Here is a 25019-nt window from a genome sequence, read left to right on the forward strand (position 1 = left end):
AATAATCTACCCCTCCTTTAGTATTAAGCATAAAGCTTTTCTGAACCAATAGCAAGCTCCCCCCTACCAAAAAAAAACAGTAAAACCATATAGATTTATTTTTCCGAGATCTTAAAAGACAAACATTTATTTTTTTCTAACAGAATTAAAATCACCACTATTTTGTAAATTTCAGGAAGGAAGATTTAAATTGAGAAGGCTTTTAACATTTGTTTCTCTGTGGGAGAGATGCGTTTTTTCAGGGAGGGAGGGGACATTGGACTGCAAATTACACTGGTACCCAAAGTTTTAGTTTAGATTTCCATTTTGGCATACTTTTATAGTAATCTTAACGAACAAAACACCCCAAATAATATTAATCAAAATTACCCTTTCTGCATGTTAGAATTATTAGTTTCAAGGTTTGAACAACTAAAAAGAGTTATTAAAAGTTCCCCAAATTCCTTATCCAATAAATGAAAATAAATGTTTGTAACACTTTTGGTACATGAGTAATTCACAGCACAAAGTCCCCTCTCTTCCTGAAACTATGGGATGTGCAATGAATGTATACGTATAAAGATGGACAACTACCTCCCCCAAACAGCAAGGACCCTTTTGCTAGCAGACAAAAATGAATTTCATTGAAAGTCTTTAGTGTTTCAGCAAAGGGATAAACTTGTGGCAAATTATCTATATCCTATTCGAATATTGTCAGTTTTTAAGATTTATTCAAAACCTTTTAGTACAGATTTTGTCTGTTGTTCTTTTGTATTGACCTGACATTATTATGTTATCAGAAAATTAAATTTTTACTTTACCTTTTACTTTAATTAATGTCATAAAGTCTTTTGCCAACTTGATAATAGTTCTCCGCGTATAGTAAAAGTAAAATTATTAAAGATTAAGTCCAGTTTTGTTAGCCCCGAAATGTCGAAGCCTGGGCTAATAATACTGGTATTAATGAATTATTCTTATTTTAATATTCATAGAAAATTAACTGTAATACGATCCTATATGTAATATTTTCGTATGGCTGAAAAATAGTTATTATCTAGCGAATATTAATCGGATTCGAATCCATGCTTTATGCGGAGGTGATGTTTAGCTATTCTGTGGGCTACTAAACAACTCTTACCCAGCTGGAGGCCTAATAAATTAAAATTTATTACCAGCATTACTGATTATTAAGGATTAAAAACCAACATGTATAATTATATCCATTAGTAGCGCAGCAATAACAAGCTAACAACGTTAAATTCCATGTTATTAGGTCAAAGAATAATTATATATTTTACTAATGTTATATTACTACTTGGATGTTACACCAAATTTTCATGTACTTCGATATAGTGAAAAGAACAATACCCTTAATCCAACCCCTTTACCCCTCCTACTGTATTAATGAACTGATCAAAAAATAAGTTCCATGTTAGCAAGCTAAATTGAAGATAACTTTTCATATAACAATATATCTACTTAAATCCTATATCCATCTGGTTTCTACACATATATTTAAATATTTAATTAGATGAAAATAAAACTAAAGAAAAAAGTATAGTAGGTTTCATTAAACAATGTTTGTAAATTATTTATTTTTATTTATACTTTAATATAAAAATTTGTGGACTGTTGTAATAAACAGCCTAATGTCCCTTTTAGCTTTTTTTTACTTAACAGAATTATTTTTGTAGCATTTCTTTATAAGAGTGTTACTACTTAGATTAATGGATATATGATATACGTGGATATATTGACAGGGGAAAATTTGTCGTAAATTTAGCTTGCTAATATGGATCTCATTTATTGGTCAGTTCGTTCATTCAGTAGGGCGATGGGGCAAAGGGGGTACCGTTATTTAAGCCAGCTGCGAGCATCAGTTTATTACAGTACATGAAAATCTGTTGCAACATCCAAGTAATAATATATCCACTCACAAATTACAAAGATTGTTACTACTTAGATTTATAAAAAGTGTGATTGCACTTAAAATGAACAAATTTGGATTTTGTTCAGTAGCTAAAGTGTTTTCTTAATGTTACAACGTTTTCTTCTTTCAAAATAGCAACATAACTTTTTTATGGATTTATGTATTTTAACTCAGAGATACTGGGCTGTTTATTACACTAGTCCCCAAAGTTTTGTAATAACGTTTTCTTATTCGTTAAATTAACAACTTCGAGGACTTTTACTGAATTTTGATTAGTTGGTTTATTAAGTTGAGTGTTCAAACGTATCACTTAATAATTTTAATCTACAGTAGGGGTAATTTCGTGTGTCATCATTGGGGATGTTCATCAATTTATTGGGCATTGTCTTATCCCTTTAGAATGTAACTGTGTTAAAAACTCTAGGACAACAAAAATGTTAAATAGATATATATTTACATTGTAAAGTTTCAAATCATTAGGGGGATTTTACCACTATAAGAAATTATAAAAGTTTTTAATAACGGATTAAGTATGGAGTAGTAATGAAATTTGTAATAGCTATTTAGCGCATCTATTAAAGACATGTTTCCGCGGATATTAAAATGGAAAATTATAAGATTAAACCCAGTTTTGTTATCCCTGAGAAACTGAAGGCCCAGGTTGACAAAATTGGTATTGATTTTATTATTTTTATTTTAAGATTCGTGGGAAATTGTCTGTAATACGATGTTATACTTTTTTTTCAGTATGTATGGAATAGAAACCGGTTCTAATCCAGCGGATATTAATCGGTTTCTAAGCCATACTGGAAAATATGTTACTTTAAAACAACACTTTTTGATGTTTGGGCGTGTTCTATAAAATTTGATTTGGCATTACCTTCCATCCATTTATATGCTAGGAGTTTAATTCAGTAGCTATACAGCATAGATAGATAGTAGGGAGGGAGGGGACATCGGGCTGTTTATTACACTAGTCCCCAAAGTTTTATTATAATGTTTTCCTATTCGATAGCTTAACAACTTGAGATACTTTCATTGTATTTTTATCGGTTGGTTCATTAAGTTGGGTGTCCAAACGTTCAACCACTACTTGTAATCTACCGAATGGATAATTTGTGTATCATCATTGGGGATGCACATTAATTTATCGGTCATTGTCTTATGCTTTTAGATCCTTGGATAGATAGATAAACTTGTAGTTAGAATGGTTTCCATGATTAAGAATTTTTTTAAAACAAACAAATTGTCGACCAATTTGTAGCTATTTTTTAAGCTTGTATTAAAAATGTTCGATAATTAAATATTACTAATCAATTTACAAGGAGATACACCCCTAGCTTCTAGCGTGTTTTTAAAGGTGCATAGATGGGCTGTAAAAATAGCTGAAAATCATCCCAAGACTTGAATCTTGAAATATAATAGCCTTAAACCATCACAGGACCCATTTTTAGCTTACAAAAAATAGAGAACCTTATCGGTTGAGTATATATTTAGATATGTTATAGGAGGGATATCCAACTTTCTAGGCGCTTCGCGCACTCTCTAAATTCTATGCACGCTCCTAATTGCGTGTATGAATCGATATATAATTACTTGGATGTTACACCAGATTTCCATGTCCTCTAATAAATTGATTCTCACAGCTGGCTAAAATAACAATACCGCCCATGTACCCCCTTTACCCCATCACCTCCCCTTCTACTGGATGAACGTACTGACCAATAAATGAGCTGCATATTAGTAAGCTAGATTGACGATAAAATTTCCCCTATGAATATATCCATGTATACTATATCTGTTGTATGCATATTCTCCATAATTGTTAGTTGATGATTTCTGTAACGCCCATACAAAATTGTAATTGTTTAACTCATGGGATAAAGGGATGTGTAAATGACATAAATAGATAGAAAACAAGGATTATAACATCCATAATTAAAAATACTGACAGCAAAACTAATAACAGGTGAGAAAAAAAAATGTGTTACTGTAGAAATTTTAGATAGACAATGAGACTAAGATTTTTTTTTTATAGAGTAGTTGCTTATTTAGTAATGAGATCAGATATTTATCTAAAGCGAATAAATTGCATGTCCCCAGTGATCACAAGCTGAAAGACAGAGGGACAGAAAGACAAAATTTTGAGTTATAGAGTTGCTACCAAACATTTTCTTCAAATAATAAACTAGTTGCTTCGCCCTTAGCCTCTAAGAAAGGGCGAAGGTGGTCAAAACAATAGCCTTAAACCACCCTAAGACATTTATAAAGCGTCTATGAAAATTACAAACAATTTGTCATAACAGTTTCCGAGATCTTCGGTTCAGACAAAAAAACGTATTACTTCATAATTATAGGATATGTCTAGAATTGTAGGATTAATTGAAATTCGGGTCAAGACATTTCCCTATTAACACAATCAAAATTATGTTACCATCTTAACATCTTTAGTTATGACGTGGTTAAATATAGGACACCCTGTAGCCCTTACTCTTTCTTCTAAATTCTTGTCTATGATCCACTTTCTGTTTAGAGGGAAACTACCTTTATCCATGATTCGACCCAAATAGTTTATATTCAATTATAAAGGCTACAAATGCATACAAAGGAATCTACTTTTCTTTGATTTATATACAATTTATCAGGGCAAGGTTAATGGCTATTTTTTAGAGGTATGCATTATTTAGGATTTAATTGTATAAAGGGATACTTTGTTTTCAAATGCGATAGGACAGGTATAAAGCTATTTTGCTTGAATTATATATAAACAATTAAGTGGTATGAATTGGATGATATAGATTGTTTGTAGTAATAATATAAGTCAAAAGATGGTAGAATATTAAGATTTTATTAGATTATGTTGATTTGATGTATTATAATTATGTATGTCAATAATATATTTTAATTTAATAGAATAATAGTTACTTAAGGATAAAAAATGTGTAGTTTCCTTTTGCAAGTAGCAAAAGTACCTTGAAAATTGATTTTAAACATTGCACTTACGTATCAAATTAATAAAAGCGTAGCCTAACTACATATAGGTTCTGTACATTAGTATTTCTATTTTCTAAGGTATAAGACAATGGACGATAAATTGATGTTCATCCCCAATGATTATAAACAAAAATACCACTATAGAGATTCAAATTGTTTAGAAACTTGAAACCTATTAATAAAAAGTTTAACAAATACCTAAACCTACAAAAAAGATAATCTTGTGTATCATCATTGGTGAGGTATATAAATGTATTGTCCATTGTCTTATCCCTTAAGATCACTGGAGTGCTTGTTCATATATCTCGGGAGCACCAATCGATATATTATTACTTAGATGTTGCACCAGATTTTCATGAACTCGATAAAGTAATACTCTTAGCAGGATAAGATAACGATAAACCAACCCTCTTTACCCTATCGCCTCCAATCCTACTTGATGAACGAACTGACCAATAAATGAGGTCCATATTAGCAACCTAAATTGACGACAAATATCCCCCTGTCAATATATCCATATTTACTACATCCATGGTAGAACCCCCTATGTAGATACAAATTACTAAACAAATTACAACTGCATATCATTAAACATTAACAAGGGGCTGGCGAACAAAACAAGCAATAGTTTTTGCAAATGGATGTGTAGAATATACGTGGATAGTATGACTAGAGAAAAAGTGTCGTCAATTGAGGTTGCTAACATAAATATAATTTATTGGCCATTTCGTTCATTCAGTTGGAGGCGAGGGGATGGGGTTATTTTAGCCAGCTGCGAACATCACTTTATTACTGCATATTAATTAAACAACAACTAAACAAGCAAAATTTATTGCAAAAAAAAGTAATTGTAAGTTCATGTGTTGGTGTGTAAAATCTCTAAAATAGCCCCTAGAGAGTTGAGGGGGGGGGGGGGGTCAACCCAATAGGAAATAAATGTTTTTAATTTTAAATCAAATAGAAAAATTATTTATGGTGGTGGGGGGGGGGGACCGGGGTGGCTAATGGAATAATTTTATTGGTTGAGAATTTAAGTAAAAGAATAGAGGGGACATGAGCTCTATGTAACTCTGCCCACAAGGAGGGAACCCTGTCCCGACTCTTATTGGGTCATTGAATAGAGTCGGATATATAAGCTTTGACAAGTCCCTACAAAAGAACAGAATACAATTTGCCAACAGACGAAACGGGTCTCCATCACTTGGGCCAGGTAGTTGTCTGGATTAAAAATTCTAACCTAAAATAAATCAAACCTTACCGGAACCTATAAGAAGTTTCTCCGAAATTAAGAACTTTAATGGGTTCGGTGATTAGCGGGATCTTAAAGGACAAACACAAAATCCTTACTAATTTATATAATAGGACTAGTGGCTAAGCACCTAGTTTCCAGGGGCGATGAAGAGACAAAGCGGGGATAGAAAAATAACTGAAAATTGTCCCAAGACTTATATCTAAAAATAAAGCCTAAAACCACCAGAGAGGACCTATGTGATGCCTACCCAAATTAAAGAACCCTATCGGTTGAGTTTAATCTACATAAATGATCTTAAAAACTGTACTGATTTATTTATCCTATTATTTGCTGATGACAGTAATTTTTTAATTTCTGGTAAAAACTTTACAGAGATAAAACTGAAATTAAACAATGAACTTAAAAAGATATCTGATTGGTTTAGGAGTAACCAAATGAGCTTAAATCCTGATAAAACTAAAATCATGATATTTAATAAAAATGAAAATACTATTGATTGGAATGCTCTTAATATTAAGCTAAACTTTAACAATGAAAATGAGTTTGATCCTGAGAAAATAAAAATCTTAAATTATGTCAATTCAAGTAGCAATATTCCTGCAATTAAATTCCTAGGTGTATTTATAGATCCTTCTTTAAATTTATAATATCATGTAGAACATTTACGTAAAAAGATTTCTAGTTCCTTATTTCTTATAAATAGAGCTAAACATATACTGAATTTAGATAGCAAAAAAATGCTTTTTCACTCACTTATAAATAGTCATTTACTTTACTGTTTACCTGCCTGGAGTTGTGGTCTTAAATCTACTATGGACCCATTAATTTAATTGCATAAAAAAGGCAATAAGAATTGTTTTTAGTAAGAAACACATCTCACACACAATGCCTTTATTTAAAAAAATGAATGTCCTTCCTTTACATGAATCAGCTAATTATTTGAAATTATTATTAATGTATGATTTTATAAACAGTAAGCTACCAAGTTCCTTTCAAGGTACATGGCTTCGCCGTAATCAATTACATACCAGAAATCTTAGAAACTCTAATATGTTTGATGTTAAAAAACCGAAGTTTAAATCTATTGAAAGATTTCCTAAGTATCATTTCCAAGAATTATGGAATAACCATTGTAATAATGATTTATTAACCCACAATCAATCAAGAAATTTTTTTTTTAAAAATCTAAAAGAATCTTTGTTATCAAGCTTAACTTTAGTGTGTAACAACCCATTATGTCAAGAATGTAGATAAAATTATATTTCTTTTCAATATTGTTTGAAATCTGATAAATCAATCAAAATCAATTTGTTGAAATATTTTTTTTAATTTCTATTATTGCAATAATGGTGTGAGACTTGTATGCCCTAATCAATCCTTCCTATTATCATTCTTTCCTCTCCAATATGATTTTATTTATTGCTTATTATCTTTTTTTCTTTTTTTTTGTCTTATTTATATGGCCTGTATGAAAACAATGTGTGAATACACATTACTGCATACTTCCTAGTTTTTAGGAAACTGCCATTTGGGAAGAAAATTTTTTTTATAAATTAACCATATCAATAAAATTTGACTGTATATATAAATGTATATAATATTCATTTAATTTATTTATTATTTTGTTGTTTTTTTTCTATGTATGTACACCCAAGAATAATAAATCTAATCTAATCTAATCTACTAGTAGTTATTCAGATTTTATGCTTCAGACAAAAAAATGTTTACTTTATATAATAGGGCAACAATTTAAAAGTTTAACAAACAAAGAAACAATCAAATTTAAATTTAGATACAATATTAGTAGCGCAGCTACTCTAAATTTATTTTCTTCCAAATATTTGTCAATTTGTCAATTTGTATAATAACAAGGATGGCAACATCCATAAAACCCAAGCTCTAAAATCAAACGGTAGAATAAACGAAAATGAATTGTTCTAATAGTACCTAATTGTTTCAGAATTCATCATCCAAAGTTTGAAATCTATAGGACTATTCTAATTTGCCTAACTGGAGCGTCAAGACCCTTTTTACAAATTCCTTTTCAATAGTTTTTAAGCTTCAAATAGAAATTGTCTATACATATTTTTTTCATTATTTCTAGTGCTTCGCTGTTTATGGACAAAACTGTTTCTGATTTTAATTCAATAAAACATTAGTCAGAGGATATAGCTAATAATTTTTTCCTTCCTTTTAAAACAGTTATGACTTACAGGAATCTAAAGGGATAAGGCAATGGCCGTGAAATTAATGAATAACCTCAATAATGATACACAACAGTACTCCTTCTGTGGAACACAATCAGTGGTTGCAACGTTTGGACACCCATTTTTGTAAACCAACCAATCAAAATTCAATAAAAGTCCCCGATGCCAACTTTGGGGACTGATGTAATAAACAACCAAATGTCCCCTTCCACCCTGCATGTCTTATCATTTTGAGCCAGGGACGCGACAATGGAAAATAGATAAATCTTCCATCGAAAGTCCACTGGTGATATTCTGTCTATCGTAACTTGTAATTTGTAGGGGGAAAAGGGGTTCTAAATTATTGAAAATGGTAGTTAATTCCAGGGAGGGGTGGAATATTGGGCTGTTTATTACACAAATTTCCAAAGTTTTATAATAACACTTTCTTATTTGTTGGCCTAACAACTTTGGGGACTGACTTTTAACCCTTAACGGTCGGGGGGGGGCGTTGAACGCCCCCTCATCCGGTTTTTTCTATCTCATTTTCTGTGTGTGAAAGATAAAGAGCCCAAACTGCTTGACTTTTTAAGTATGGGTATGACACATAACTGAGAGTTGGAATTTTTGAAAATCTCCATCCTGGCGGGCACAGGATGCCAGCAAACCTGGCAGGGTCATCCAGGTAAAGAACAAAAATATTTTTTTGACTTAAACAAAGCATTTTATCTTACCAAATTACTAAAATATCCTTTAGTAGTACATCCTTATCTTAAATACAGGTGTTTAAGTCAATTTCAGGTTCCAGGTATGATCCTGCAGGTCCTGATCCTCCAGGTCTCCAGAAATCTTTTAAAGGCTCCTGTGGCCGCAATTTTTGACTTAGAGACTTCAAATTTTAAACTTAAGCTTTCCTTACATGTCTTGATAATGTATTAAAATTTCTTAAAGATCCGCCGCCGTTTTCCCGCCGACCGCCGACTGCGGCGGCTGGCAGCTGCCAAATACAGCTGCGGCCGCTGAAATTTATGTTTGATATTTCAAATATAAAATTTACATAAAAATAAACATTTTCTGCAAAAAAATTGTTCTTCTAGCTTCAAAAATAAAAAAAATACAGCCGTTTGAAATTTTTAAGTAAAAAAGGACGTAAAAACAAAGGTTGTTAAATAAAAGGGTGAAGGAAGCGAAAATTGACTTAGACTTATAAAAGGTCGGAAATTCATCATAACACAGGGGACTTGCACAAAAAAATTTTAGCCCTCTAGCTCTAATAGGAACTGAGATAATATGGGGGGGCGTTGAACGCCCCCCCCCCGACTGATTAAGGTGCGGCAAGGGGCCCGACTGTTAAGGGTTAATGAATTTTGATTGTAAGGTTCATTAAGAGCAGGGATAAGGGATGGGAAACGTAGGAAAATATTATTTCTGGCCTATTTCAAGCCTAGGCCTAATAAACCAGTTTTGGGATGACGCAGTGGTTCGTCCTAAACGCTACTGAAAAAGCTGTGTGTGTGTGTGTGTAGATAAAGTATAGAATCAAATTCAAGTAGCTAGTTTAAAGTAAAAAACATAAGTTTTTATAAACCTATACAGCATGACCCTCAAAAAAGTATTTTTAAGCATCTGCAGCCCTTATTTCTCAATGAATTATTAAAAAATGCATATGTCCTTGTTCTCTATAGTATTCCACGTAAGTAGATATAAAAATATTTTTTTTACCTCCATTAACACCGGAGATTTTTAGTGCTAAAGTTTTGAAAAAGTGACTGAGGAAAAAGTAACTTTTAACATGAAACGACTTTTTTAGCAAAATTAAGCTAGAAATCCTTTTATTTTTGTTACTAGCAGAAACTTTATACAAAAATGAAATAAAAAATTTAGTTTTGGAGTAAAAAGCATTTTTTTACACATATTTTTTGAGTCTTTTTAGTTTAATGATATTTTGAAAAACTTACTTATTAGGCAAAATTGTTTAAGATTAAAAAACCAAATAAATCTCTATGAATATAGCAGGAAAATTGTTTTTGTTTCACAATCCTAACTTTAATAACAAAAAAGTTATAAAGAAAATAAAAATAAACAGAATGATTTTTTAGTCTAAAAAGCTTAATTTACCCCCTATTAAATAATTGAGATGTCAGAAAAGTAGGCGGAGCAACTGTCATAATTAATCCTTTTCTATAAATAAGGGTTAATAAATAACCTAAAATTTGCAAATAATCAATTCATTCAGTAGTATTTTTTGCCATTAAAAATTTATATTTTTTGGTGGAATAAAAAAGAAATATTTAGTTAACTTGTTTTTCTTTTTGTCTCATTATTCAGTTGCCAGAAAAACATAATATAACCATCCAAAAAATAAGAGAAACAAAAAAAATTCTTTTTCTCAGTCACTTTTTCAAAACTTTAGCTCTAAAAATCTCCGGTGTTAATGGAGGTAAAAAAAATATTTTTATATCTACTTACGTGGAATACTATGGAGAACAAGGACATATGCATTTTTTAATAATTCATTGAGAAATAAGGGCTGCAGATGCTTAAAAATACTTTTTTGAGGGTCATGCTGTATATTAATGGCTTTTGTTAAAATGAAGTTTTATCTCTCCCAAAATTTTTTATCTTTTACTTTGGTAATTTGAACTGTCAGAAAGCTATCGTTGGGTTTCCCTCAGACAGATTTTAGTTTGTATTATTTGCATTTTTATTAATGAGTAAAAATTTTATTTGAAAATTTCATTGCTAATTAAAATTCAAAATAAATAAATAAATATGCACTTGGGTAACATTCTATCAAGTTCTTTGGATACTATAATGTAATGATATATCTGTACTGTGTTGTATTGTACAAAAATTAGGGTTAAGGTGTTGTATCAATTACGTACTAAATTTTTAAAATTCAAAATACAACATCTGATTTATAAACTACCAAATGAAAATTCGTAGCTACCTTCTTTCCAAAAAAATAATCCCGTTATTTTTGTTTTTTCTATATGGCCCTTTTTTAACTCTAAGCAGACTTAATAATTAAACTAATGTGATCTAACACCATTTATATTTATTTTTTCATAGCAGACGAAATCATTATTTTTTCTAGAATTGTCTGCTTCTAAAATTTCCGCCATCTGTGATTTGGGCTTGTTTTGTATCAACCAATCACCAATTGGAGGCGCCAATTGGTGATTGGTTGATATGTATGGTATGTCAAGCAGGATCTTAAACAATGTTTAGGGAATTTTTCTTTTGATCCTTGGCAGGTTTTAGTCTATTTATCTACAAGATTTTTTATTTATATCAACAAAAAGTAGAATATCAAAACAAAATTATCAAAATAACACTTTGTTGTTTTTTTACGTAACCCTGTAAAAAAATTGTCTCGTTGTAGCTTAAGATTTCGATAAATACTGAACCGATTGAGTTCTCCATTTAAGGGAAACATATACCCTTGAAATATCATATCAAAAGAATGCAAACAATTTTGATAGGGATACCCTGATGGTGTTTGTCGACTAAATGGCTTAAATCCACCCCCATAACAATAAAAATTGCTATGCATCATACTTGTTCTTGTTAAAAAAAAGCCATAGAGGTCCCATTATCCGTAATGATTTGCTAAAGAGGTTCTTTTTTCCAACACCAGTCACGGTTACATATATGATGGAAGGGATATTTAACCTGCAGAAAAATAATGTTGCTTCCGTATGGGATAAGTCACAGCTTAGGAATTTATGTCAAAAAGTTTTTTCAACCAATATTCACAAAAAAGGTAATTTTGGAAAGGGGATTATATGCAGAAAACGCATATGCAAATTAACAATTAATTTTTTTTCAAATTATGGGGTATAGTCCTTTTCGTGGCAACGCCAGTGATTCTTCGTATTTCCACAGTAGCTTTTCTCTTATTTCTCCGGGGGGCTCTAACCCTGCAGGGCAATCACCTAACCTAATATAACCTAAAGTAACCTATTAAAAGCAATTTTAAAAATACGATGAGGAAAGGGACTATTCTCAAATAATGTTTAAATACGATTACTTTTCTTTAGATTTTCTTATTAACATAGGCGTTTATTACATATATTCCTCTTTCCCCAAAAAAAACTTTATGTGAATATTGATTTCTGAACTGTATTCCCTACATGTTCTGTCATTCGCTTTTCATTTAGTTTTGTCCTTGTTCAGTCAAAATAATGTATGTAGAATGTTCGTGGCTATAATGACAGGGGAAAATTTGTCGTTAATTTTGCTTACTAATTGATAGTCAGTTCGTTCATCCAGTAGGAGGGGAGGGGATGGGGTGAAAGGGTGGTATCGTTATTTTAGCCAGCTGCGAGCATCACTTTATCAGAGTACATAAAATTCTGGTGCAACATCCAAGTAATAATATATCCATTGTCCCTGTTAGGCCTAAATTAAGCATTGACAACAGAGTATATGAAAATTCTAGTGCAACATCAAAGTAATAATATATCCATTGTCCCTGTTAGGCCTAAATTGAGCATTGACAACAGATAACATCAAAACAACACAAACATATGTTCACAAAAAACAACAAACAAACAAAATATTTCAGTAATTCATTATAAGGAAAAATAAACTCATTCAACCACAGATGTCCAAGGCGCAAATGGTTGTTTCCCCCTCAAACTTCGAGACCCACCACTTTACCTCCCGCCCTTCCAATTTTTAAAAATACATTAGATTATCCCTCAGACCATTAAAACCACTTATTTTACAGTATAGCGTTGTTTTATTTCAAAACAAACCCCCCCCCCCTTCACATGCTCCATTTCTAAATAGACTTAAACCTGCCCAGAATCATCTTTAGTTAGAATCTTTTATATGGAGGACTACAACAAATTAATTTTTGCTCTTTTTTGTTTGTTGTTAATTTGAATGGTATTTTTGAACTGAGGTGAAGATGGGAAGATAAAAAATATTTTTTACTGAGTAATTCTCTAAGGAAGAGCTTTTAGGAAAAGGCTATTTTGCAGGAATCTAAAGGGATAAGTCAATGGCCGATAAATTGATGTTAATCCCCAATTATCTTAATTGCCCCTTCTGTAGATTAAAATTAATGGTTGAAACGTTTAAACACTCAACTTAATGAATCAACCAATTAAAATTCACAAAGTTGTTAAGACAACGAATAAGAAAACATTACATAACGTTAAAACTAAGCAGCTCATTGTCCCCCTTGATTGATACACAAATTTCCCCTAATCTATATGAAAACTATTGGTTAAGAAGTTTGAACAACTTAATGAAGGCAGTTTTTAGCAAAAGAACTCATAAATCATCTTCAACAACTAGAAGCATCTAGCAAAACAGTGTCTGAGATATTTTGTTTCAAACAGACTGATATTTTGTTGTATATTTTTAAAAGCCCCTTATTAAGGAGTGCTTAAAAGGATACCTAAAAGCCATTTTTTGCAATTGGGTTGGGAACAAAAGCACTGAAAGTAACGCCTATATACACCCCCCCCCCCCCACTCCCCGTCAACAACCCCTATATTTTTTTCAGCACTCAATAGCGTAGCTACCTTGTTAGTAGTCTGTACGTCATTTTATACTAACAGAAAATATCAAGGAAGAAATGGACATTGGGCTTTCTTATTCGACGAATTAACAACTTAGGGTTCTTTAGTTGTATTTTGATTGATTGGTTCATTAAGTTGAGTATCCAAACATTTCAACCACTAATTGTAATCTACAGAATTGTAATTTTGTGTATCATCATTGGGGATGTAGGTACATTTATTGTTATTGTCTTATCCCTTTAGATTCCTATATTGTTGCGCTACTTCTGTGCACAGGTGTTCTTGTTCTGACGTGCAGGGATCTAAAGGGATAAGACAATGGCAGATGCATTGATGTACTGTACATCCCAAATGATGATACCCGAATTACACCATATGTAGATTTAAGTTAGTGGTTGAAACGTTTGGACACTCTACTTTATGAGCCAACCAATAAAAATTTGATAAAAGTCCCCAAAGTTGTTAAGTCAACCAATAAGAAAACGTTATTATAAAACATTGGGGACTAGTGTAATAAACAGCCCATTGTCACCTCCCTCCCTGTTTGCTGTGAGTCTTGTTTAAATTGATGAGTTCCTTATCTGCACCATCTCAAAAGTAATTCTCCAAAGTAATGTGGGAACGACGTCTTTTTTTTTGTTGCAAGCGAAGCTTTTCTTAATTAGTTTGTCGGTCAGTCCGTCCGTCCGTCAACTCTATGATATGGAGATGTCAAACATTTTAATATGAGTCCTTTAACAATAAGATATATAATCTTAAAATCAACTATATAATCATTACTAGGAAATATCACAAAAAAATATTTTTGTTTATTTTGGGAACTAATGATTTTTTGAACAATAAGGTACAAATTCTGAAGATGGGTTTTACGACTGATTCTTTTCTAAATTTGTTCACATTTATGATTTACTAGCATTTAGAGCTCTGTAATATTCTCTTAATTCAATATTAATATTATTATTTGTTTTGCTTCGCTTGTATTGATATTGTCATCCTTGTTTTTTTCTAGAATAATTACCCCACAACAATTGCTTGAAATGGGCCTTATATAGGCATTACTTTTTAAGTAGCGCAGCTTTAATACAGTGTGTTTTTTTTATGAGAACTTTTTTGAAAGCAATTTTACCCCCCTTATAGTTATCAGAATTTAATGATTAATGGCTTATTTTCTTCGTTTTTTAAGGGAAATTATGAAACAACCAAAAAAATTACAGTTTTTGTTGAAAAGATACAGTTAAGTTGAAAATTAAAAACTTAGGTGACAACATCTAAAAATGGTTTTAGCGCATTTTTCTTCGACTTTGGGGGGCCAGTACTTTCTCCCTGATTGAGATATGGCCTTCAAACTTTGACCTATTCTAGTACATGTCCCCAATAGTATCTGTATAAATTTATAGCTCTATATCTCAACTTTGAAGCGTTTTGCAGCCATTCTTGCAAAAGGTAGAATATTTGAACATAAGAAAAATGCGCTAAAACCATTTTTAGATGTTGACACCTAAGTTTTTAATTTTCAACTTTACTGTAGTTTTTCAACAAAAATTGTTTCATAATTTCCCTTAAAAAACGAAGAAAATAAGCCATTAATCATTAAATTCTGATAACTATAAGTGGGGTAAAATTGCTTTCAAAAAAGTTCTCATAAAAAAAAACACACTGTATAACAACATTTGTCTGTACGTCTGTCTGTTTGAAAGTTATAAACTAAAGTGTAACCAAAGCATGAAGGGGATGTAAAAAGATAAGGATTTTAGGGGATAAGACAATGGACGATAAATTGATGTACACCCCCAAATTATGATAAACAAAACAATCTATTCTAGTGATAAAATTTGTTGGTCAAAAAGTTTGAACAAGTTTTATAATTGCATGACAGAAAGTGTTTTAAAACTTTGGGTACCAGTGTAATTTACTGTTCAGTTTCTCCTCCCTTCAATGTAAAAAAAACATTTAAATTTTATAAAATATTCTTATGTCAAAACGCTATTATAAAAATAAACCTTTCTAAAGTGACAAATTTACGATTTAACCGGCGTTATCCCAGAAAGTGTCTTGTTGAGCATAATTAACTCCCCACCCCCTTTTTTTAATAGATTGAAAATAAGGGGGCAGGGTAGTTTTTTACTTCAGGTTAGGTTAGGTAATGGGTTACCAATACTCGACAAGCCCTTTTTGGGAAAGCATAATTCAACCCCATAGAATTTTAATTTTAGTATTTCCTTTCCTTGCATAATGAGGGTGTGTTGTATACTATTTATAAAATCCAGGAAGGGAGTGGACATTGGAATATAAATTATTATGGTACCCAAAGTTTTATAAACACACTTTCTCATTAAATGGCATGTAGCTTTAGGAACTATTATTAAATCTTGATTTGTTGGTTAAAATTTGCAGTATACAAACATTTCTTCCAATAGTAATTTACAGACGGGTTAATATTGTTTTGTTTTATTATTGGGGAATACATCTATCTATCCTCCATTATCTTATCCCTTATGATCCCTGGTATTATCTATAAAGGACATGAAGGGAGCGGACATTGGAATATAAATTATTATAGTACCTAAGTTTTATAAATACACTTTCTCATTTGTTATTTTGTAGCTTTAGGACATTCTATTAAATCTTGTTTGTTTGGTTAAATTATCAGTGTTCAAATTTTTCCACTAATAGTTTTTTTCTAAAGAATGGGATATTGTTCTTTATTGTTACCAAAGTTTTATTTATGCATTTTTCTTTAGTACATTTCAAACTTTGGGTACTTTTATCAATAATTTTTAATCCAAAGAAGGGGTAATTTTTTTTATTTACATTTGTAATTAATTTCAATTTATTGCCCAATTATGAAACCCCACCCCCCGAAAAAATACTTTTTAAAACTAAAATCAAAAGATAAGGGTCGACTCACCCCCCCCCCCTCCTCCCCCTCCTAAAGGGCCATATTATTTGGTTATGCTCTACAAAAAAAAAGTTAGACGCCTATCTGTTATGTTTGTATGATGTAGAGTATGACACATAATACCGTGTTAATTAAATGTCATCCTAATGTAATTTAACATTGGGGGGGAGGGGGATTTCAGTAGACTATCATGTTCTTGAACAGATAATCTCAGAGATAAGACAATGGCTGATAAATTATACCAAATTATGATACACAAAACTACCCTTTCTGTAGTTTGCAATAAGTTGTTAAAACATTTAGACACTCAACTTAATGAACCAACCAATTAAAATTAATTAAATGTTCCACAAGTTGTCAAGCAAACGAATAAACAGCCCAATGTCTCCTCCCTCCTTGATATATGAAGTGTATAGTATGTTTTGCTGTCGTTTTCTGTTACAATTTTAGCGGCGGCATAGTAGTTTGTCAACATGTTTGTCCGTCCGTCTGTATATTTTGTTGGGGGTATGTTTGTCTGCTGTACACTTCAAAAAAGCATATATTTTCATTAAAACTATTATTAAATATCAATTATTATTATTATATCTATAGGCTCTGCATATGAAGGTGCAAAGAGGGACCACAAAAGTAGCTTAAAACCACCCCAAGACTTATATTTGAAGAAAAAAATAGACTAAAACCCTCACAGGACTTATGTGAAGCTCACCTGAATCCAATAGGGAATCCAATTGGTTCAGTAGTTATTGAGATCTTTTTATTAAACAAAAGATACTACTTTATATAAAGTTTTTAAGAATTATTGGTATAATAATTATGGAAATAAATGTCCTTGTTTAATTAGATAGATAAATAGATAGGCAGATAGATAGATAGATAGATAGATAGATAGATAGATAGATAGATAGATAGATAGATAGATAGATAGATAGATAGATAGATAGATAGATAGATAGATAGATAGATAGATAGATAGATAGATAGATAGATAGATAGATAGATAGATAGATAGATAGATAGATAGATAGATAGATAGATAGATAGATAGATAGATAGATAGATAGATAGATAGATAGATAGATAGATAGATAGATAGATAGATAGATAGATAGGCAGATAGATAGATAGATAGATAGATAGATAGATAGATAGATAGATAGATAGAGATGTCAATAGGACATGAATAGCAAAGGTTACAGAGATTGTTTGCTGTCAAACAAATAAAACACACTTCATTCAAGTTTTTAAAAGGAAGTCAATTCTTAGACATTTATGTATTTAATTACTTGCGGATGCGCTTCTAGCCTCTAGAGGCATCTATAATATAGCAATAAACCTGCCCGAGACCTATTTTAATAATGGTTTAAGTCGTAGGTTAGCAAGATTTTAAAGAACATTAAAAAAAAACTTTCTTATTGTGGAATCCTTTTAACGTTAGGGACTGACTGACAGAGAGACAGACAAAGTGAAGTATAAAGAAGCTTTTTGACTAAAAACCTAAATTTTTTTTTGGTTTTCAGGAAAAGATTGAAACATGAGATGAGCCTACGAAGACAAAGTAGTGAGTGGGGGGAGGATTCTGCATTCTTCAATAATAGGTACTGAAAAATCATGTATATCATTGTAAAGAAATTGTTCAAATATTCATATGAGAAACATTAAGACCCTTAGGACTAACAAAACTGATTTTTATTTTTTTATTTTAGTATCTGCGGAAAACTGTCTACACTACAAAAAGTTAAATAATTATTCTCTATTACAGGTCAACAGACGAGTTGTCAACGAATCCACTGCAAAAGAGTGTGATGCAAACCCTGGACAGAAGAATATCTGTATCCACTGACCAGGGAATTATATACATTCAAATAAGTGTTAGGAGATATCCTAATAGAAAGCAGTCCTGCTCTATCTTAGGTTCTCTCTTATGTACACACACTATAGTATACGACCAGTAAAGGTATTATAGAGAACCTAATAGAAAGCATACCTGCTCTATCTTAGGTTCTATCTGATGCACATTAGGGCAAATGACCAGTAAAGAGGTTTTTATAGAGAAACTGAAAGAGAGCATACCTATTTTATCTTAGGTTCTCTCTCATGTCCACTATAGTATACTAGAGTTGGCTCAATATAACTATATCGCTATTAGCTAGTTTTCTATAAGTACAAATCTATTATCTATTTCTCAATAAATCTATTTTCCTCCCCCGCCATTACTATCTAAAAGAAAGAAGTAAATATTTATTAATTTAAATGATTTTAAAAATATTTTTTCAATTTTATTTTTTTCACATTACCATCACTAAAGGGTTAATATGATTGAAATTTTAGTTTTAATATGTTAACACAAAGGAAGTGTCGCCATAATCAAATTCTTTTAAAATACAGTTTTCTTAGATTTACTCTATTATAAATGAATATTTTTTATTTATGAAATAAGGATTAAATACTTCAATGTAATTCAAATATCTACATGAAGTGAAAAACTTAATTCATTCCATAAACTAATAGAATAAAGGTCCTATTGCTTTGGTCAATGAGAATTTAATGAGGATTATTGGAGCACTATGAGTTTTAAACACTTTACCATTGGAAGACTCGAGCTCATTTATGGACGTTTATTTCCTATATAGATCTGTCATGGATCTTGATGCAATAAAGCAGGCCGTTTTGTAAATGTTAAAAATTGGAAGATTTCATTAAATAAAAGTAATCGCAAAATACTTAGTAAATGATTAGTAAATGTACTATAGAAGATCTGTAATAAAGTGAAAAAAACCTTTAGGCAAATCAAGCTTATGTTGGCAATTTACTCAGCTTCCCCACTGCCTTATTTCAAGTTTGATTTTTCTTCAAAATTTTAGTGTTTTTTTTTAAATATGGAAGGCATAGTTTTAAAATCACCAATGACTTCATTTTGGGGCTATGTCTATATAGGCCTACATAAGGGAAAACTATTCTTAAAAACAATTTCTATAAAAGTGGATTAATGTCTGTGCATCTGTCTGTTTTTACCTAAATATTTTGGCAAAAGTTTATTAATTCATTATTTTTTTAGGAGGGGAAGGTTGGTTTATCTACCAAACTGTAAAATAGCATTAAACCTGCCCTTGGTCACTAACAAGCTTTCTTAAGAACATTTTATAATAACTCCAGCTGCTTCTGAGATCTTAAATAACATGTATATGCACACACTCACACATCTCGCTACTTTAGTTTTTGTTTTATATATCCGTATTCCTACTATTACAGGCCTATATATATCTATATAGTCCTTATGTTGTACTATCATTTCTGCTTATCATAGCCAAAATTTCAAATGCTAAAAGTCCCAAAAACCAATTAATTAGAGAATAATTCTAATGATTTGTTCCATTTATAAGTCTCAATATCTTTAAAATCTAAACGTGGAATTTGTTGCGGCATACTTATACTGAGTTCGCATTCACATTCCATTTGACGCGCAATATTGTAAATAGATTTCTGTCACTTTAGATACTACGAAAATAAGGATGACAACATTTATAAATGTGAAGCTTTGAAACAGTAGAACAAACGAACATTAACACTTGTAGAGTGTCAGAACTGAATAAGCAGATTATTAATATATAATTATAAATTAAAGTAATTTTGTTGCAAAACATCTTAAATACAGGATACTTACATTTATGTATATGACTTCATTATAGAGATGCTTTGCTTATAATATTATACCTTGTTGTAATAGGAATCAGTATTGCAAAACTCGGATGAATAGGATAGAATCGATAGGACAACTCTAACCTGTTAAAATCAACTTAAAAGAGCTAACTGTCTCGGACAGAAAGACGGACGGACCGACCCTAATTATAGAAGGTTTTGTGCTCTAGTAATAATTTAATACTCTATATTCTTGTGAATATTATAAAATTGCGTAAATGATCGGACACCAGGCCCTGCTTAGAGTAATTTACATAATATTTGTTTACAGATTATGCGAAAACTAAGATCACCCTTTCAAAACTGCAGAAAAAAATCCTGTCTGTCTAAAAAAGCAGATTCTCAATCGCTCCCTCGTTAAAATTGTGTCATTATTAGACTAGTGTTATGTGATAAATATCAGGAATCTAAAGGGATAAGACAATGGCCGATAAATTATGACTATGCACAAAATTACCCCTTCTGTGGATTACAATTATTAGTTGAAACATTTGGACACTTAACTTAATGAACCATCCAATTGTTGAGTTGTTAAGCCAAAGAATATAAAAACGTTATCATAAAACTCTGGGGACTAGTGTAATAAACAGCACAATGTCTCCTCCCTTCCTGGGTAAATATAATGTTTTTTTTAGGAGTAAGACTTAAATTAAATGTTGAAAAAAGAACTTTTACGTTTATGTAAAATTTTAATTATGTGATACAAACGGAATGATTTATTTACTGTTAAAAAAAAATTCTGCGGGATTAATAAAACACTACTTATAGTATAACTTGAGTTCCAAATATGGCTTTTTGTTTTATATACAAATCCATGGATAAATGATATTTAGATGTAGCCTTCCAGAAAAATAGCCTAAAACCTGATAAGAACAATTATCTTATTATACAAATACACAAACAGACAACTTACTACTTTAGTATTTGGAAATTGGATTGTCATTTTTTGCCTTTAAACTATTCTTAGATACCATTACCAACATATTCTGTAAGCTAATTCTATATACAGCTAAATAAGCTCGATGTTTATAAAAATAGTAGATCTAGAATATACGTAGATATAATTACAGGGAAAAATTGTATCAAATTTGCTAACATGGAACCCATTTATTGGTCATTTCGTTCATATAATAGTAGCGGGGGGTATGGATGGATGGCATCGTTATTTTAGCCTACTGCGAGTTTCACTTTATTAGAGAACATGGAAATCTGGTGTAACATCTAAGTAATAATATATCCATTTATAGTATGTATGTTCTTTAAGATCTCTAAACGGCTGCACATTTCTGTATTACCTCCACGCCCCCTCCCCACTCCCAAAAACAATAATTTGGAGGGTATTTTGTACCCCACCCCCCCTCCTCACAAAATATAATAACTTTGTTAACATTACCTATGGACATAATTTTTCTTGCTAAAGTCACATTTGCTATTCTTTTTAGATATTTTGTATAAAAAAAATTGCTTTTATGTATGTCTATTTAAGGAATTATATATTGAACAGAGTCTCAGTTTTTAAAAGGTTAAAAATATAGAAATTTAAGCAAGAAAAACAAAATAATATACGGAGTAAAGCTATAATTACCAAATAGCAGCCCCTCTCCCTAAAATTTTTATTTTCTAGATAATAGAGATGAATAAATGAAGAAAACATGGAATTTTCCCCGAAAGTGCCTTGTTGAGCATAGAAACTCCTGACCCCATTATTTTTAAATAATTTTAAAATACTTGAGGGGGTATTTTTTTATGTTTAAGTTAACTTAGGTTGGGTTAGAATGCATATAGGTGGCCCCGCGGGGTTAGACTACCGCAGGTGTAGGCCCTGAAAGGGTTTGGCAGAAAGAATATTATTACCCACCCTAATCTTTAATTAATTTTCAAAATAACTGTTGGGGTGGGGGTCATGATTATGTTTGATAGAAAGCACCTTGAATGGATATTATGACACATGGACACCATTTATTGATCAGCTCGTTCATCCAGAAAGGGGTAGGAATGGGATGAAGGAGGGGGGGATATGGGGATTGTTATTTCAGCCAGCTACAAGTTTCACTTTATCAGTGTACATGATAATCTGGTGTAACATCTAAATAATTATAAATCCATTGCACCTTGAAAAAGTTTAAAAACTGTTCCAGCATGACTTTTATATCTTAGTTGACCTGAATATTTTAACCATTTTATCTTTTAAACAACTACAAAAACATTAAGAATTGGTGTTCCAGAAATGTTTTAAAATTGTGGAAAATAGCAATCATAAACGTTTAAAATAGGGTTGGGCCGGATAACCGGATATCCGGCATTATAAATCAGCAGGATATCCGGCCCAACACTAGTTTAAATGTTAATTTGACTAATGTTCAAGAATCATACATTATTTGTCGTTTTTCAATTAGACCTGTGACGTCAAGCTACGCTTAATGGGGAACATAATTGTAAGAAGTTAAATATTAAAAAGCGACGCTTTAATATTTCAAGGGTCTGTTCGTTGTAACGGATAGCTCTTAATTTAGACATGTTAAAATTGTCCTATCGGTTTCAAACTTTGCTTAGTATTTCCTGTAACATTTATTTACTATTTAGGAAGCGTAGCAACGGTATAATCGTTACCGAAAGTTCGTACGTCTGTTTAAAAGCTGCTTATTTTACACCAACTTTTTGTATGGTATAATTATCCTATTAATCTGATTCTTAGTATTTATCGTCTATGAACCACATCTGCTCTTTAACTCACTTTGTCTGTTTGTCCTCAGGGATCAAAAGGGACAAGGCAATGGCCGATAAATTGATGCACATCCCCAATGATGATACACAAAATTAATCCTTCTGTAAATTACAATTAGTGGTTGATACGTCTGGACACTCAACTAAATGAACCAACCAATTACAATTTAATAAAAAAGTTCCCAAGGTTTTTAGGCAAACAAACAAAAGACTTTGGGTACTAGTGTAATAAACAGCCCAATGTCCCCTTCCTCCCTGGTTAGTACTCCCATTTCCCATGTTTATTTCTTCTCCAAAATGTATGAACACTAATAGGTATGGAAATTAAGTGGCTATGACTTTTATGCTTTTTTTTTGTTGCAAGCATTTTTTTCCAAACTTCCTTATTGTTTTAATATGTATATCTTATCATCAATTTAGGTTTTTAAAAGCGAAGCTTTTCTATAATTAGTTTCGGTCCGTCCGTCCGTAACGGTTAGTTATTTCATAAATTTAGACATATTAGAATTGTCCTCAGGATTTTAAACTTTGCATGGTGATTCATGTAGTCATTAGGTAGGATTTAGAAAGCGTAGCAGCTCTATAATCGTTACCAGAATGTCCGTCCATTTAAAAACATGTTGATTTTTAACCTTTTTGACCACAATTTTTTATGTGTTATAATTATCCTTTGTATATGATATATTGAATACGGATTCGTATTAAAACAATGTACATTGTTATAAGCAAAGCATCTATATAATTAAGATTTAAAAATGTAAGTATGTCCTTAAAAAGTATCCTCTATTTAAACAATTTTATATATTGTAATTTGATTATTTAGTTCTGACACTCTACAAGTGTTAATATTCGTTTATCTTACCGTTTCAGAGCTTCACTTATATGGATGTTGTCTCCATCCTTATTTTTATGTAGCTAAGATACTTCATATACTACAATACCTTTCCATCAGTTTGTTCGTCCTTTATTGGTAGTTATTTGTTTTCCGAATTTTCTGGTGAAGATTTCTCTGACCAATGAGCATCTAAAATACAAGGAATCTCACGGGATAAGACAAAGGGAAATGAATTGATGTACACCCCTAATTATAAAATAATTTCTGGTACAGGTACTCAAAGTTATTTTGCCAACGAATGAGAGAACATGCTTTTTAAACATTGGATATAGGTAAAATTTAAAATCTCATGTCCCGTCCCTTCCTCTCTGCTTAAAACGCTCGTAATTTTACGTAAATTCAAATTTGTACCTATTTTAACCTTTAATTATAACTTTTACAGCTAACTAAGAAAATGTGTAGAGAGATTCATTCAGAAAAATAGCACAAAACCAAAATACAAAGTTTTTGAATGAGTGTTTGTTTGTCTATCCTGATGTATGTCGTTCTGTCCTTCTGTCTTTTTTTATGTATGTCTGTCTGTATTTCTATCTCTCTGTCTGTCTTTCTTTCTGTCTCTCTTTCTATCTTTCTGTCTGTCTTTTAGTCTGTCTTGCTATCTGTCTTTCTTTCTGTCTGTCTTTTAGTCTTTCTGTCTGTCTGTCTGTATGTCTTTCTTTCTGTCTGTCTTTTAGTCTTTCTGTCTGTCTGTCTGTCTGTCTTTCTTTCTGTCTGTCTTTTAGTCTTTCTGTCTGTCTGTCTTTCTGTCCGTCTTTCTGTCTGTCTTTCTATCTGTCTCTATTTTTGTTCAGTCTTTCTTTCTGTCTGTATGTCTGTTTATCTTTCTGTCTGTCTTTTCTTCTATCTGTCTTTTTTGTCTGTCTGCCTTTTTTTCCTTCTGTCTTTTTTCTATCTCTCTGTCTGTCTGTCTGTCTTTCTTTCTGT

General features: G+C 31.4%; 1 protein-coding gene across 1 annotated transcript in view; it reads left to right on the top strand.

Annotated features, from left to right (window-relative positions):
- Window positions 1-25019, top strand: part of LOC145331314 (uncharacterized) — a 59593-nt gene that overhangs the window by 14463 nt on the left and 20111 nt on the right. Inside the window, exons 4-5 of the mRNA XM_080175931.1 lie at window positions 18298-18375; window positions 18540-18622. Coding sequence (XP_080032057.1) covers window positions 18298-18375; window positions 18540-18622 — 161 coding nt within the window. The remainder of the gene's footprint in view (window positions 1-18297; window positions 18376-18539; window positions 18623-25019) is intronic.

The sequence above is a fragment of the Acartia tonsa genome, chromosome 11 (assembly GCF_053477335.1).
Source record: "Acartia tonsa isolate MP-2025a chromosome 11, ASM5347733v1, whole genome shotgun sequence".
Taxonomy (NCBI): Eukaryota; Metazoa; Arthropoda; class Copepoda; order Calanoida; family Acartiidae; genus Acartia; species Acartia tonsa.